The sequence below is a fragment of the Ursus maritimus genome, unplaced genomic scaffold (genome assembly GCF_017311325.1).
Source record: "Ursus maritimus isolate PB19 unplaced genomic scaffold, ASM1731132v1 scaffold_23, whole genome shotgun sequence".
Classification (NCBI taxonomy): Eukaryota; Metazoa; Chordata; class Mammalia; order Carnivora; family Ursidae; genus Ursus; species Ursus maritimus.
In genome coordinates, this window is record NW_024424786.1 from 39,970,215 (window position 1) to 39,982,442 (window position 12,228).

General features: G+C 56.7%; 2 protein-coding genes across 3 annotated transcripts in view; one reads left to right on the forward strand and one right to left on the reverse strand.

Annotated features, from left to right (window-relative positions):
• The window catches only part of SAC3D1 (SAC3 domain containing 1), a 4,770-nt gene extending 1,062 nt beyond the window's left edge, over positions 1-3,708 (forward strand). Inside the window, exons 3-4 of one of the 2 annotated variants that reach the window (XR_005837162.1) lie at positions 1,024-1,576; positions 3,373-3,708. Coding sequence is in view for 1 of the 2 variants with exons in the window: in XM_040639361.1 (XP_040495295.1) it covers positions 1,024-1,526 (503 nt within the window). In the remaining variant the exon portion in view is untranslated. Of the gene's footprint in view, positions 1-1,023; positions 1,634-3,372 lie in introns of those variants that run through there. The other variant, XM_040639361.1, reaches the window with a different exon arrangement.
• NAALADL1 (N-acetylated alpha-linked acidic dipeptidase like 1) overlaps positions 1,622-12,228 on the reverse strand; it is a 12,992-nt gene continuing 2,385 nt past the window's right edge. The window contains exons 5-18 of the mRNA XM_040639368.1: positions 10,778-11,061; positions 10,583-10,687; positions 8,758-8,843; positions 8,459-8,578; positions 4,902-4,987; positions 4,756-4,819; positions 4,599-4,666; positions 4,288-4,379; positions 4,116-4,206; positions 3,187-3,268; positions 2,931-3,104; positions 2,768-2,855; positions 2,567-2,659; positions 1,622-2,222 (exon numbers count right to left, since the gene is read on the reverse strand). Of these exons, the coding sequence (XP_040495302.1) occupies positions 2,036-2,222; positions 2,567-2,659; positions 2,768-2,855; positions 2,931-3,104; positions 3,187-3,268; positions 4,116-4,206; positions 4,288-4,379; positions 4,599-4,666; positions 4,756-4,819; positions 4,902-4,987; positions 8,459-8,578; positions 8,758-8,843; positions 10,583-10,687; positions 10,778-11,061 (1,620 nt within the window). The 3' untranslated portion in view covers positions 1,622-2,035. The remainder of the gene's footprint in view (positions 2,223-2,566; positions 2,660-2,767; positions 2,856-2,930; positions 3,105-3,186; positions 3,269-4,115; positions 4,207-4,287; positions 4,380-4,598; positions 4,667-4,755; positions 4,820-4,901; positions 4,988-8,458; positions 8,579-8,757; positions 8,844-10,582; positions 10,688-10,777; positions 11,062-12,228) is intronic.

A 12,228-nucleotide genomic window follows, 5' to 3' on the forward strand; every position in this document is an offset into this window, starting at 1 on the left:
GGGGGGGGGTTATAAAAGTGGAGAGGTCGGTGTTGGAGCGGAAATACTGGCCTTGTTTGATTTTCAAACTTTTTTAAACTCCCTTGCAAAACAGCCAAGAATATATCTGACACATTAGTTTCAAGATATTAGATCCTTCCTGTGGATGGATGGTGCATTCTAATAAACTCTGTTGTATTTGATTGTAATAAAATGCTCTTGGGGGATGCCTGGGTGGCTCCCTCAGTTAGGCGTCTGCCTTCGACTCAGGTCATGATCCAGGGTCCTGGGATCAAGTCCTGCATTGGGCTTCTTGCTCAGCAGGAAGCCTGCTTCTTTCTCTGTCTGCCGCTCTCCCTGGTTGTGCTCTCTCTCTCTGACCAATAAATGACATCTTTTTTAAAAAATTTAAAAATAAAATGTTCTTGGTTTCAAAACCCACGAATGGGTCAGAAGCCTCAGTTTACAAAAGTGGCCCAAGGTTCCGGTGTGCATGACCCTTGTGGAAGGGAAGCAGAGGCAGAATGTCCTCGGGGAAGAGGCCTTATGGGGTGGGCCGCTGAGCCAGCCTCCTCATCTGTGCAGCAGCTAGGGCAAGTGGGGAAAGGGCTGTGGGTCTGAAGTCTGAAACTTGGATTGTGTTGTGTCAAATTCTCCTACATTTGAACTCTAAGACAGCCTCAGGCAAGTCGTGAACTTTTCTGGGCCTGTCTCCCTCATCCAAACACAATGCCTCACTTCGTGGATCCAGTCTGGATGCAGACTGTTTGAAGGGGCTCTGGCAACTCATTCAGATAAGGCTCTGGAAGGGGCTGATGGAAAAAAGGGGGAGGGAAGGTGAGCTTGGCCCAGGGGAAGGGCGTGGCCAGAGTGGAAGGTAGGTGGGGCAAGGTCGGAGTTGAGCTGGGTGGCAGGCCAGAGGTGGGCCTGGCTGAGGACCCCAGCCTTTGGGAGGGGAGACGGGGGAGGCCTGCTGGGATGGGATGGAAGGTGGCCCGGGATGGGAAAGACGAGGAGTTCTCACTCTGGCTTCTGCCCTCACAGGCTCCGTGGAGGCCCTTCATGAGGTTCTGCAGCTCCCTGATGCCCTGCGTTCCTGCCCGGCCCTACGCAGGGCCCTGGCTGTGGACTCGGCCTTCCGCGAAGGCAACGCCGCCCGTCTGTTCCGCCTGCTCCGGATCCTGCCCTACCTGCAGAGCTGCGCGGTCCGGTGCCACGTAGGCCGTGCCCGCCGGGGAGCCCTGGCCCGCCTCGCTCGTGCCCTGAGCACCCCCAAAGGCCAGACCTTGCCTCTGGGCTTCATGGTCCACCTGCTGGCCCTGGATGGGCCCGAAGAGGCGCGGGACCTGTGCCAGGCCCACGGACTGCCCTTGGATGGACAGGAAAGAGTTGTGTTTCTCAGGGGTCGCTACACTGAGGAAGGGCTGCCGCCTGCTGGGACCTGCAAAGTGTTGGTGGGGAGCAAACTTGCAGGGCGCACCCTGGAGGAGGTGGTCATGGCAGAGGAAGAAGATGAGGGTGTGGACAGATCGAAGTCCCCAGCATGAGGAGGAGCCCTGCCCTCTCCCAGAGCCCAGGACTGGATCTAATCACTCAGGTTTCTTTTTTCATAATTCCTACACAGTAAAAGGAACTTGTTTTGTAGGGACAATAACTCTGCTTGGTTTATTCAGGGGAGGGCAGGGAGGAGTTGACACACGATAGGGGTATATGGGGAGAAGAACCCAGACTGCCCCTACCGGGCCTCAGTTTCCCTGCTGGTCCCTGAGGGGTGGCTCTGGTGGTCTCTGGTTGGCATTACGCATCCCATCCATACCCACCCACACCCCACCATTCCTGTCTCCTGTTCTTCATCCTCTGCCACCCAAGAGCCAGAATGAGGAAGGCTTCTCACTCCCCTCAGGTGTCCACAACTGGTGAGACCCTAAGCTGTTGTCTCCGAAGCTTGATAGGGTCCCGCGATTGTGCCTCAGGTTGGCATCAGGGAAGACCGGGACACACCCAAGAAAAGCTGGAGTGGGAGAGCGTTAGGATGAAGGACGGTGGGGAGCTGGGGTCAGAGGTCAGCCACAGGCCTTAGGGTGGCTGCCGCGCCCTCCAGGGCCACCACCAAGATGCTGAGCTGCCTCTGCACTTCAGCCCAGGCTGCAGACCCAAGGCCGGTGTCCATGGCCCTGGAGCAGGCATTGGCCAGGCCGGGGAATGTGGCTACGGAGCCGGTGCGGGGCGCCCAGAGCACGTGGCTGACAGGAGACACAGGGGAGAAGTGAAGTCACTCAGGGACCAGGAAAGAGAGGAGCTTCGGCCTGGCACAGGCTCGTCTGTGTATAGCAAGGCACAAAGGCGCCGCCCCACTGCCTCCGAAAGCTGGGACCCTTCCAGCAGTGGTGGTGAGAGATGCAGGTTATAGTTCCAGGGTGACCTTGACTGATTGCCTCCCATCCTTTGAGCCGGATTCCCCAGCTGTTTCAAGGGGCTGGGTTGTGCTCTGAAGGCCAGCAAACTCTTAGATTCTCCTCCCTCAGGTGGGTGCCCACTGCCCAGCCTCGCCCCGCTGCACTTGCCGGGAGCTTCGGGACAGGCTCACCTGTAGTAGCGTTCCTCCGGGAAGGCTCGCGGGTTTAGGAAGGTCCGCTCCAAGAGCATCAGCTGGTCGTTGAGCATCCGGACCTGCAAGGGGCTGGAAGCGGCAGGACCTTCGTCACCCTGGAACCAGCAGCCCAGCTGCCAGCCTGCATCCTGCCCCGGATGCCGCCCTCCCAGACACCTGCTTGCTGCCCTTGCTCACTCAGGGCTGCCCTTCTGCAGCGCGGATATGTGTTGGTCCAAGGCCGCGGCTGCCCCCTCAAACTTCTCCACTGCAGTCACCAGAGGCCCTGTGGGGAACAGCCAGCGTCTCAGCCCTGGAGGAGCAGGGCTCCCCGTACCCCCATGTCAAGGGGGCTCCGTACCCAGACTGATGCCATGCTGCTCCAACAGGCCCTCAAGGTTCTGCTGGGCAGCCTGCAGAAAACTTCGGAGGGTCTCTCCATAGTCACTGACGTTCAGAGGAAGGAAGAGGCTGTCACTGAGCCTCAGAAGCACGCTCCCTGCTGTCCGGGCCACAGCCTGGTGGCTGCTGAAGCCTGCAGGGAGGGTGACCAGGCCAGGGCTCAGTCTTCGGCCCATCCTCCCCCAGCCTCAGGATTCCCTTTGCCCCCTCCTCACCAGGGTCCACAAATTTGTCCACGTAACCAAAGGTGTCGAAGGCTGTGTGGTAGGTGGGGTAGATCCTGGCTGAGGTCTTGCTCTAGGGGAACAAAGCCAAGGTGACAGGCTTGGGATGGGGGGGGTGTACCAACAGTGAGCTACGACACAGGGACATTATCTCAAATCATAATTCCTACTTTACAGAGGAGGAAACTGAGGCTCAGAGATTAAGTCACCCGCCTGACCTCACAGCTAATAGCGGCAGAGCTGGGTCAGCTGCCAGATCTCCATTTCACATGACGGAGAAGAGCCTGAGGCTTGGGAGTCAGATGAGAGGATTCAAATCCCAGCTCGACGCCCAGGAGCGGTATGGCCATGAGGGGGAGAAACGGTGTTTTGGAGCATCAAGCAGTGGGAGGCAAGCTGGGCACCCCACATCCCTTACCTCATTTCAGCCCGCACACCGATACTATGAATCCATCCCTGTTTCATACTGTATTTAATCTATTCTGGGGTAAACATTTTTTTCATTTTTTATGATCTCTGGAATCAGAATGCCTCTTTTGTTTTAAGATTTTATTTTTTTAAGTAATCTCTACACCCAACATGGGGCTGGAACTCACGACCCCAAAATCAAGAGTTGCGCGCTCCACGGACTGAGCCCGCCGGGGGCCCCAGGATGCTTTTTAAGTCATTGTCATCCTGCAACTAACTGGCAGTGTGTGGCCCCCTCCGAGAGCGCATATCGCAATGTTGTCAGTAATGCCTTAAATCTGATAAAATAATAGGCGAGCATAAACATGCTCAGAGAGGTTAAGAAACTTGGCGAAGGGAGCACAGCTACTGAGTGGTGGAGCCTGACTCAGTCTGCACTAGAGAGGCTCTAAGAGAGGAAGGGGCTGGGGGAGCAACGTACTGAGCTGTGGGACAGAGGGGTACCCACTCACCTGGTCATAGGTGTAGGCGATGTCCATGGAGGAGATGCCCAGGAAGTGAATGAACGGTGCATAGTCGCTGCCAGCACCCAGAGTGCCCAGGCTGCGAAAAGAAAGATGGTCGGGCTGGAGGGTGCTGGGCCAGCCCGCCCTCCCGGGGGCCCCGTCCTGGCCCTGGGCTCACCTGGGGACCAGGCCATAGGCTGCGCTGCTACGGTTGGAATGCCGGATCCAGTTGTCGTAGATGCTGAGCCCCACCGGGTTTGGTGCGGGGATCTGACCGGGAGGGGAATCTCGTCTGGGGCTGGCCCCTCCCCAGGCCCAAGAGGAGGTCCCCGGCCGGGCCCACCCGAGTCTCCATCCTAAGCACAGGCCCGCGGGTCCTACAAGGCCTTCCCCCAGCCTCAGTCCCACCGCCAGGCCCCTCTAATAAGGACCAGCTCCAGCCCCGCCCACCCCGCCCTGGCCGTCGTCCCCGCCCCGCCCCCCTTTCACCTGTTTGGCGGCGGCGAAGATGACGCTCTGGACCGGGGGCGTCCCCTGCGCCCTCAAAGTGGCATTGGCTGTGGCAAGACCAGAGAAAGACTATTCGGGCCGCCGCCCCTTCGTCGCCCCTCTCCCCGGGTCAGCGCAGCCGCCCCCCGCGCCGTACCAAACACCGAGATGTCCACGTTGATGTAGGCCACGGTGCGCTCCTGCAGCTTGCTGAAGAATTCCTGCGGGTGGGGGCCCGACGTGAGCCCGGCCAGGCCCCGCCTCGGGAATCCCTCCACCGCCCGCCCCGCAGGCCTCCCTCACCTCGGTGAACTCTGTGGAGCCAATGAGCCCAAACTCCTCTGCCCCCCAGCTCGCAAACACTATTGATCTGCGGGGACGCCAGGTGCCTGGGGAGGGAGATAAAGGGCTGGAGGACAGGGTCGCCGGATCTCGGGGTGGCTTGGGGGACAGGCTGGGGACGTGGAGAGGAGGAAGGGCCGGCCGGGGCGGGGCAGCCAGTGACAGGGGGTAGGTCCCGCTGCGTCTCCAGCCCAGCCTTCTCCGAGGCACCGTCCTCCTTTTCCCAGCCTCCCGCCCGTGCTGGGAACCCCCCAACATTGCCCTCTATACCAATCTCAGGTGGTCCCTTCTGCCAGAATGTCCTGGCTCCCCCTTCCTTAGCGGTATGCCTTCAGGAGACCTCCGGACCCTCCACCCCCAACTGTCTGCTTCACGCATCCCAGGCGGAACCCTCCCGCAACCTCCGCTCCATAATACAGTGAGTTTCTCCTTAAGCGTTATCCATTTTGAGCCAGTCCTTACAACAACGCCCTGAGGGACAGAGCCTTGTTGTCTCCATTTCACAGATGAAACTGAGCCGCACAAAAGTTAAATGACTTGCCCAGGGTTACACAGCTGGTAGGCATGGAGCCAGGGTTCAAATCCAGGGTCTGGCTCCCGAGTCCAGGGGCTTAAGGAATTGGCCACACCGCCTTCCACAGCGTCCGGCAGCCTACAGCACGTCCTGTTCCTGGTTCTGCTCCCATCTCCAGTTCCAATTCAGTACCCTTTGATCATTTCTCAATGCTTTGTTTTAATTTTATCTTTTTAAGTAGGCTCCGTGCCCCAATGTGGAGCCCAACGTGGAGCCCAACTTGGGGCTTGAACTCACGACCCTGAGATCAAGACCTGAGCTGAGATCAAGAGTCGGACGCTTAACCTTGACCGAGCCACCCAGGCTCCCCTCTCAGCTTTTTGTTTTAAATGAAAATTGTATAAGTATTAAAGGGTTCTATGCTGCCATCACAAATTCTCACACCGTTTCCTGCCCAAAATGCATAACCTGAATCGAATCAGACGAATCCAGATTGAGGGACACTCCACAAAATAACCTCAGGATCGTGAAAGACAAGAACTAAGGAGCTATCACAGATGACACACGCCACTACCACAGGCAATGGGAGATCCCGCATTGACCCTCGGGTCAGAAACTTCTTCGCTCTAGAGGTCATCATAAGAACAGTGGGCAACATTGTTCATTTCCTCATTCTGATCATTATCCTGCCGCCATGAAAGAAAATGTCCTTATTTTCAGGGAATGCACAGTGATAAGTTTATGGGTAAAGGTGTAGCATTTCTGCAACTTTCAAACACTCCAGAAAACAATAGAGAGAGAAAGAGCCAACACGGTAAAATCATAATATCAGGAGTATCTGGGTGAACGATGTCCAAGGCTCCTTTGTACTATCTTGGCAAGTCTCGTGTAAGTCTGGAATTATTTCAAAAGAAAACACTTGAACAACAGAGACAGAAATTCCTACACTACCGAAGAGGGGAAAGCCCCAAGCCCAGCCTCTCTCCACAAGCTCGTCCCCCCCCCCCACCTCCGATCTCAGTTGATCTCAATCACACCTGCTGGTTTTACATGTCATTGATGTCACCGACTCCTCAGTTTCTCTCTGGAGTCTCTTTTCCGACCCTAGAGATCAGCCCTTTCAACTGCCTGCTTGCCCTGTCCCCGGGAATGTCTCTTAGGCACCTCAAAATCACTATGGGAATGGGCACACGTGCATAAACGGACATGTAATTTGTGACATCAGTACCATAAAGGGGAAGGGCAGAGCTTTACAGGAGTAGAGCTTTTGTATGAGATTAAGTTGGTATCAATTCAAATTATATAGTTATAACTTTGGGATGTTATATGTACCGGAAGGTGAAAAAGTCCTACAGATGGATGGTGGTGATGGGTGTACGACACCGAATATACTTAATGCCACTGAATTGTACTTTAACAATAGTTAGAGGGCGCCTGGGTGGCTCGGTCATTTGGGGTCCTGGAATCAAGTCCTGAGTCGGGCTCCCAGCTCTGCAGGGAGTCTGCTTCTCCCTCTACCCTTCCCCTCTGCCCGTGATCTCACTCTCTTTCTCACTCAAATAAATAAATGATATTTTTTAAAAACATGGTTAGAAAGGTAAATTTTAGGGGCGCCTGGGTGGCTCAGTCAGTTGGGTGTCCAACTTGATTTCGGCTCGGGTCATGATCTCGGGGTTGTGGGATCCAGCCCCGTGTTGGGCTGCCTGCTGGGCGTGGGGCCTGCTTGGGATTCTCTGCCTCTCTTTCTCTCTCTCCCTCTCTCTAAAAAAAAAAGAAAAAAAATAAAGGTAAAATTTATGGTATGTATATTTTACTACAATTTGTAATAAGCTAAAAAAAAAAAATCAACATGTGACGAACAGAATTCACTTTCTTCCCCCTAGATCTGCCCTCTGCCCCTGATTTGTTTTTCATAAATGGCACTGCCATACACTAGGTTGCTCGAACCAGAAATTGGGGATCCGGGAGTCCTCCCCTTGTCCTCTCCCTCACCTCTGTCATCAACAGACCTCCTTCCCACAGCCCCCACCTTGGCCCAAGCCGCACTATCCCTCCGGGCCCTGAGGATGACAAGGCCTCTGACTCGTCCCCACAACCTCCCCCACTGGAGCAGGAGAAAGTGTGTACAATTGGGACTCCATCAAGTCACTCTTCTGATTAAAATCCCACACCAGGGGCGCCTGGGGGGCTCAGTCGGTTAAGCGTCTGCCTTCGGCTCAGGTCATGATCCCGGGGTCTGGGTCTCGAGTCCCACATTGGGCTCCCTGCTCAGTTCGGAGCCTGCTTCTCCCCCTGCCTCTGCCTTCGCCTCTGCTCCCCCCGCCCCAACGCTTGGGCTCTCTCAAATTAATTAATTAATAAAAGTAAAAACACGTGGGAAAAAAATCCCGCACCATCTTCCCGCCAACCTCAGACTGAACTCCAAACTCCCCCACGGGCCTGCCACCTGGTCCAGGCCCTCCTTTCCACATGCTGTGCCCTCCACCTGGATCCCCACCCCACGCCAAACTGCCAGCTCCACAGAGAGGCCTTCCTGAGCTCGGGCTTGTGTGCAGAAAGCCGCTTAGATATTCTTCCAGGGTTGTCTCTGCATGCAGCAGATCGGGTGTTCGCTGTGGGGGTCTGCTGTGCCGAGAACTGGCTTGGCACACGGTAGGCACACGGGACATACTTGAATTAACGACTGTTATCCCTGCCTCAACTGGGCTTGAGGCCCCCCGAAGTCAGAGCCTGGGCACTGCCTTGCTCAGGGCGGCGCTGGAGGGGCACGGGAGGCTCTCGGAGGCCACTGCACAAGGTCCCCATATCCCACGGGGCGACCTGAGCGAGGCCAGGGCTGGCGTCCATGCAGGTCGGCCCCCGGGGCCCTCGGGCTTGGCACAAGTGGGCACTGGAGCGTGAGGCAGAGGAGGTGGGGCAGGACGCCTGCGAGCTCAGGGAGGTGTGGGCTGGACGTGACCGCCTGCTGGGACAGTCCCTAGACCAGGCACCGGGGCCGCCTCACCCTTCTTCACCAGGGTCCCCAGGACTCGGGAGAGCTCCAGGATGACGGCAGTGCCACTGCTGGGGTCCACGGCCCCGTGTACCCAGCTGTCCCTGTGGTTTCCGTACAGCACGTAGCGGTCTGGCGAGAAGGGCAGAGACTCAGAAACCGGGGAGGAGCGAGTGTGGGCGGGGCCCGGCGGGCGGGGTGCAGGGGGCGTGGTCAGAGGATGCTCGGGGCGGGGCGGGGCGGGGCGGGGCGGGGCGGGGCGGGGCGGGGCGCGGCTCTAGAGTGTCAGGGAGGTCCGAGCTGGCGCTCACCCGGCTCCACAGCGCCGCGGATGATCCCCAGGACGTTAGAGGAGTTCCGCAGCTCCAGGCGGTTGTGGACACTCACGTTCACCTGGCTTGGGGAGGCGAGGAGGCGACCAGAGTCTTGGGCCTGCCCACTCCCCCTCCCAACACAGTGCAGGGGAAACTGAGGCCCAGAGCAAGAAAGGGACACCACCAAGTCTCTGGCCCACAAGTAACTGGAGAGGCAGCAAAGCCCTCCCTCAGCACCCCTCCTTGCCCTCCCCTCCACACCCCAACCCCAGGTGATCCGATAACCAGAGACCTTTCTTATGCCGGAAGCAAAAACTAAAGCTTTTTGTGGGCTTTTTCCTCCGCCACTTCCCACACCCCCTGATCCTCCTCCTTGCTCCACCCCCTGGCCCCGGGCTGGAAGCCCTCCCTCCACTTAAGTAACAGGGTTTTTTTTTTTTGTTTTTTTTTTAAGACTTTATTTATTTATCAGCGCGCGAGAGAGAGCGGGAGCGCACAAGCAGGTGGAGAGGCAGGCAGAGGGAGAAGCAGGCTCCCCGTTGAGCAAGAAGTGTGATGTGGGACTGGATCCCAGCGCCCTGGGATCACCTGAGCCGATGGCAGACACTTAATGGACTGAGCCACTCTGGAGTCCCTGAAGTTAGTTTTAAATGAAAGTTCACAGTGTCCGTTGGTGGCCCAGACCCTGTCTCCACCCTTCCTCCACCCCACCCTGAGGTCCCTGGGCCTCAGCAGAGGCTGGGGACCCTGCTCACCCCCACTCTGATCTTGGGCAGCCTGGAAGAAGGAACAAGGGCAGAGGGAAAGAAGGTGCACAGCCCTAGTGGTTCTCGGCTCCTTGGGCGGTGGGCCCTGAGCCCTGGTCCCAACCCTGGGCTGCTTCCTGGGTGCTCTCCAGACCCCTCACTAGGACCAAGTCCCCCATCACGCTGGAGCGTGGATTCCAGCAAAGGAGCTGGAAGAGAGGTGAGACTCCACAGACCCCCTATGGGGGACCCCATTTTGGCCAAGGATTGGCTGTGTTGGATGCTCATGATACCTCAGGCCAGGCCCCTTTGCTGAGAAGACTCCATGCACTATTTTCCAAGAAGCCCCTACATACACCCCTGCACAAGCCACCCCTCCTGAGAGGCAGGGGGCCCTTGGCCCTCTCCCCTATGTACTACTCCCCACCTGTGTTCTGTTTGACCAGCACAGAAATATTAAATGTCCTCTATTCACCAGAAAGGAAAAAAAAAAAAAAAAAAAGAGGAAGCAAGCCCCACTCTTCCTCTCCAGTTCTTTTCACAGACGCAGTGAAGTACTTACTGGATACTTAGTGTAGGCAAGCACTGGGCAGTGACTGGGACAGACACAGCCCCGCCCTCTGGGACCTCCCTCCCCGGAGCGAGACAAAGCCTGAGGAAGTGAGCCACTGCAGGGGTGAAGTGGCTTGGGCAGGACACTAACAGGCCCACCTGTGAGAGGATACCTGGTGGCAGGTGGGGAGGTTGGTGCTGGCCAGGAATGGCAGGAGTGTGGGGAAGGGTGTTCCAGGCAGATGGAACAGCAAGTACGGAGGTGTTGGTTTGGGAATGAGCTTGGCATGTTCAAGAGAGGGGGTGGCTGGAGCATGGAGGTCAGAGGTGAAGTGGGGGTGAAACTCCGCAGGGCCTTGTGGGCCATGCAGCTTTCACTGGCTTCCCCCAAAACAGGACAGGTAGTCTGGAGGCAGGGGAAGGTGGGGAGAGAGAAGAAAGGGAAAGGCTAGGGCTTGAGGTGGGCAGAGCAGCGTAACAAGGAAAGAGGAGAGGAGCCTCGAGGAGGAGGGGCCCCACCTCACCTGTCTGCTGGGAAGTCACCATCAGACCGGAAGCCAGGCCCCAACTTGTAGTCACAACCCAGTGCTCCCTGCCAGGCATCGGGGGCCACGGTCCCCTGGAGGTTACTGGGGAGGAGGTGAAGGGTGTGGGGATTGAAGGTTGGGGGCCACTGGAGTGGGGGGGAGCGGGGGACCCCGGGGGACACCAGAGCTTACCAGAGAAGGATTTTTGCATCATCGAAGCCAATGGGTTGAGTGGGAATTGGAGGAAATCCAGGGGCATCATCGGGGTCCAGGCGGAAGGAAGAGGGATTGGCTGGAAGGTAGGGAGTCAGGGGATCCCCAAAATACTCAAAGTAGGAGCCTCGCTCCACCCCAGACGGGGGCAGGCCCCAGGAGTTTGGGAAGGTCTCGTTGGCGGAGCTCTGCCCATCGTTGATGTCTGCGGGGTCCGTGTACACCAGCACCCCGGCGACCCCATACTTGGCGGCGTTCACAGCCTGTGGGGGGTGGATGAGGCTGTATTCAGGGCACGGGGGAGGCGGGCTCAGGGCCTGCTCCCGGCTTCCTTCCTCTGTATGGCCAATCTATCTTCCCACGGGCAGGAGGATGTTTGCACCAATCGTTCTCTGCCGCACTGCTAGAGGTGGCAAAGACCGTGGGGCAGAGGCGGGCCGGTGCCTGGCAGCGCGGCTGGTGCAGAAACGGAGGCGTCTGGCCACAGCCCGTGGGGTGGCTGCCTGGAAGAGCAGCGTGTGCTCCTGAAGCCTCGGGCACCAGAGCCACAGGTGCGAGCGGCCCACGCGTCCACCGGCAGAAGGAGCAGATGAGCCGGTGTGCCCGGCGTGCAAGAGAATATTACTCAGCCTTCAAAAGCAGCGGCGCGCTAACCCAGCACCGTTGGGCCCTGAAAACCTGACGCTCAGTGAAGAAGCCAGACACAAAGATAGTGTGTGATTCCCCTTACGTGAAGTTTCTAGAACAGGCAAATTCGTAGTTTCTAGAAAGTGGGCTAGAGGTTACCCAGAGCTGGGGAGGAGGTAGGAAGGGCGTGAGTGTTTAATGGGCACGGAGTTTCTTTTGGAATGAACAAGAGTCCTGGGAATGGATGGTGGAGATGGTTCCACAACATTGTAGAAGTACTTAAGGCCCCTGCGTTAAACACTTAAGATTTATTTTATAATTAGGTTAGATTTCATTTTATGCTGCTCTATTTTAGCGCCATAAAAACAAAACAGTACCTCAAAAAAAGAGAAAGAACAAGGACTCAATTTATGTACCAACTGAGAACAATCTCCAGGATGTATTAAGGTGAAAAAAAGCACAGCTTGAAACAGTGGATATAGTATGCTGCTTTTATAGAAAAAGACGGGGAGGGGCGCCTGGGTGGCACAGCGGTTAAGCGTCTGCCTTCGGCTCAGAGCGTGATCCCGGCTTATGGGATCGAGCCCCACATCAGGCTCCTCCGCTATGAGCCTGCTTCTTCCTCTCCCACTCCCCCTGCTTGTGTTCCCTCTCTCACTGGCTGTCTCTATCTCTGTCAAATAAATAAATAAAATCTTTAAAAAAAAAAAGAAAAAGAGGGGGAAATAAAAATACACATTCGTATGAGCCTTTTCCAAAGAAACTATGGGCAGATCTCCCATAAACTAAAAAAAAAAAAAAAA